The following is a 2,957-nucleotide window of genomic DNA, read 5'->3' as shown; positions in this document are numbered from 1 at the left end:
TGGGTCCCCCCGCCCCATTGTACCCGGGAAGGATGCGGGGGTCTGCTCTGTGGGGACCGAGTACTCCATCTGCATCGCCCGCGGGGCCCTGTACCCAGAGGCAGGAGCATAAACCCTGGGATGCAAAGGGCAATTACACCAATTGTCAGCTTTCCTCATAATCAGGAACTAGACATTTCAGATACTGAGACAGTGATAATCTTGGGAAAGACCAGTCCGCCCTGATTCTCTGTCTAGAAAACACACAAAACACACTGGGTCCAGCGTCTCTGTGGACAGAGGAGCCTGACCTCAGGGAGACGCCAGCTCTGGGGTGAGGACCTCCCGCTGAGGAGAGAGGAGAATCCTCACTTGCACCACGTGGCAGATAGACCTGCCTGAGGAGAGGTCCCTGTGGCTGGGCCCTGAGGTGAACTCTGACCCAGCCCCTCCTCCCAGCCCTGCACACCCTGGCATCTACCCTCATTTCCTTTAGGGCTCCCTCCATCCTGATGGGCTCTAACTCTTTCTTACATTATTCTTTCTTTCGAACACTTCTGAGAATTCAGCTTCATCTCATGGGCCCATATTTCTCATCAGTGTACCTATGGGGGTGGATTCATTTATCGTGTAGGTTCCTCTGCCCTGAAATGAGATCTCCTCAAGGTCACCCTGAGACAAGGTCGTCCTGAGTCAAGATTAGAGAGCCTGCAGGGGTGGGTCTGAGTCACCTGGGGAGGCAGGTGACAATTCCATCCTGATGAGGCTGCAGGACAAAGGACAGGGGCATGGAGGGGATGAGGAGGGACAGGGTGGCTGGTGCTGAGCTGGGAGGAGGAGGAGGAGGAAGAAGTGGGGGGTCCCAGGGGTCATCCTCAGAGCCCTGCAGAGGCAGGGGACAGGCGGGCAGTGGGCCCGTCCTGCTGAGGGGACAGGTTGGGGAGGGGGATGCACACCCCCAGCTCCCCTGTGGTGTCGGGAGGAGACAGGATGGAACCTCTAAGTCACCCGAGCCCCTCGGGCCCCTGTTCTCACCTTCTACCCACAAAACCCAAAGAGTGGTTAACGGGATTATTAGCCAACGACATCTTGACTCAAATAGTGGACGACAGGGACATCCCAGGATGGCCCCATTTCCTGGGCCCTGTAATGGTCAGTGTCCTGACTAAGGACAACGTGTCACAGAGTTTTCATCCTCTCAGATGAGCCCTGATGTCCAGGGATGCAGAGACTCTAGGGTCCAGAGCTGGGCAGGGGCCTGGGGTGGGGGGCTGGGGTCAAGGACCTGCTCGTGGATTCGATGTGCAGATGCTTCAGAACAAAGAGGTGGGGGCGGGGATGGGACAAGGCTGCAGCTGGGGCTCCCACCAGCCACCCAGCAAACAGCAGGTGTTTCCCCTGGTGGGACTGTCCCTTTCCCAAACATAGAGACCTTGGAGATAGTCATCCAGCAGAGGGCGCTGCGGAATGTCCCCTGCACTGAGGTTCCCAGAGACACAGCCCTGTCCCAGCAGAGACCCTGAAGACCCAGGAGCTCATTACCTGAGGGACTTCAGCTGGTATTTCTTTCCCTGCAAACCAGGTACAAACAATTCATGCTCCTGTATATACATGTCACCCTTGTGTCAAAAGATTTTAATCCCTGAGCTATATTCTCCCCTCAGGGTGCAGAAAATCTAGTGTCCAAGGCCTGGTCAGAGGGGTGAGGAGAGAATGAGGAGGGGCAGGTGCAGGAAGCTGATTTGCATGGAGGCCCCTCCCTCCTCTGAGCGGGGAGGGGATAAGAGAGGTCTGGGGGAGCAGGCCGAGGGCTGGGGCTCAGAAGGCAGCGACTGGCGTGTCTCCACCATGGCCTGGGCTCTGCTCCTTGTCACCCTCCTCACTCAGGGCACAGGTGAGGCCTCCTGGGAAAGGACCCCGGGGACATCTGGCTGATCCTTTGTGTCTTTGTCCTCAGGGTGACCTGGGCCCCACATGGAACTGACCAGAGTGTGTTTCTCCTCTTTGCAGGGTCCTGGGCCCAGTCTGCCCTGACTCAGCCTCCCTCAGTGTCCGGGAATCCGGGACAGACGGTCACCATCTCCTGTGCTGGAACCAGCAGTGACGTCGGGGGTTATAACTATGTCAGCTGGTACCAACAGCGCCCAGGCACGGCCCCCAAAACCTTGATTTATGAGGTCAATAAACGACCCTCAGGGATCCCTGATCGCTTCTCTGGCTCCAAGTCTGGGAACACGGCCTCCCTGACCATCTCTGGGCTCCAGGCTGAGGACGAGGCTGATTATTACTGTAGCTCAGGTACAAGTAGCTGCACTTTGCACAGTGGTCCAAGTTCATTGGGAAGTGAGACCAAATCCTGCCCTGAGCTCACAGGCTCCCCGTTGCGGTGACTCTGCTGGTTGCTCATCTGCATCTGTGGTAGAAGCATCGGCAGCTGAGAGGAGATCTGAGGACCCTGCAGAGGGATGAGGACAAATGACAACATGTGGTTTTCATGTTTGTTGTCCCTCCTCTTTGACCTGCATCTGAGTGGGCTACATTAGGGATTGTTGGGGACAGACTCTGTTCTCAGGGTTGTCTCTCTCCTGGCATCGGTGAACCCTGTCCGGGGACAGCCCTGCAGGAGGACGGTCTCCCCAATACGACGGGCTCTTTGCAAAGTGGCTCCAGAATGGAGGGTGGGCTGGAGGGCGTGTCCCCCATTCCTCAGTGACGTCAAGGTCACATGTTTCCATGAGGAGTCAGTGCAGTTTCCAGGTGGAATCCCAGCACATCTAACGCCTGTGAGAATTCATTGAAAAAACAGGCTCGTGTGTCCACGGTTCAATATTACTTTCTTTTGAAACTGGCAGATATCAAATGCAATTATTTTAAATTTTAAATTATGTGAATTCAGAAGTTTTTGTTTCTTGTTTTTCTGTTCTTTTCTTTTTTTCTTTTTTTTTTTTTTGTCCATGCCATGTGGCATGTGAGATATT

The 2,957-nt window shown here is 55.1% G+C and overlaps 1 gene segment (V, D, J or C); it reads left to right on the top strand.

Annotated features, from left to right (window-relative positions):
• The first annotated feature begins 1,798 nt into the window (after window positions 1-1,798).
• On the top strand, window positions 1,799-2,369 carry LOC130704595 (immunoglobulin lambda variable 2-14-like). The segment is given in 2 exon segments: window positions 1,799-1,873; window positions 1,990-2,369. Coding segments are annotated over 2 exon segments (426 nt in total).
• The last annotated feature ends 588 nt before the right edge of the window (window positions 2,370-2,957 follow it).

The sequence above is a fragment of the Balaenoptera acutorostrata genome, chromosome 13 (genome assembly GCF_949987535.1).
Source record: "Balaenoptera acutorostrata chromosome 13, mBalAcu1.1, whole genome shotgun sequence".
In the NCBI taxonomy this organism is placed as follows: Eukaryota; Metazoa; Chordata; class Mammalia; order Artiodactyla; family Balaenopteridae; genus Balaenoptera; species Balaenoptera acutorostrata.
The sequence above is the reverse complement of the archived record's forward strand: the minus strand, read 5'-3'. Positions and strand labels throughout refer to the sequence as shown.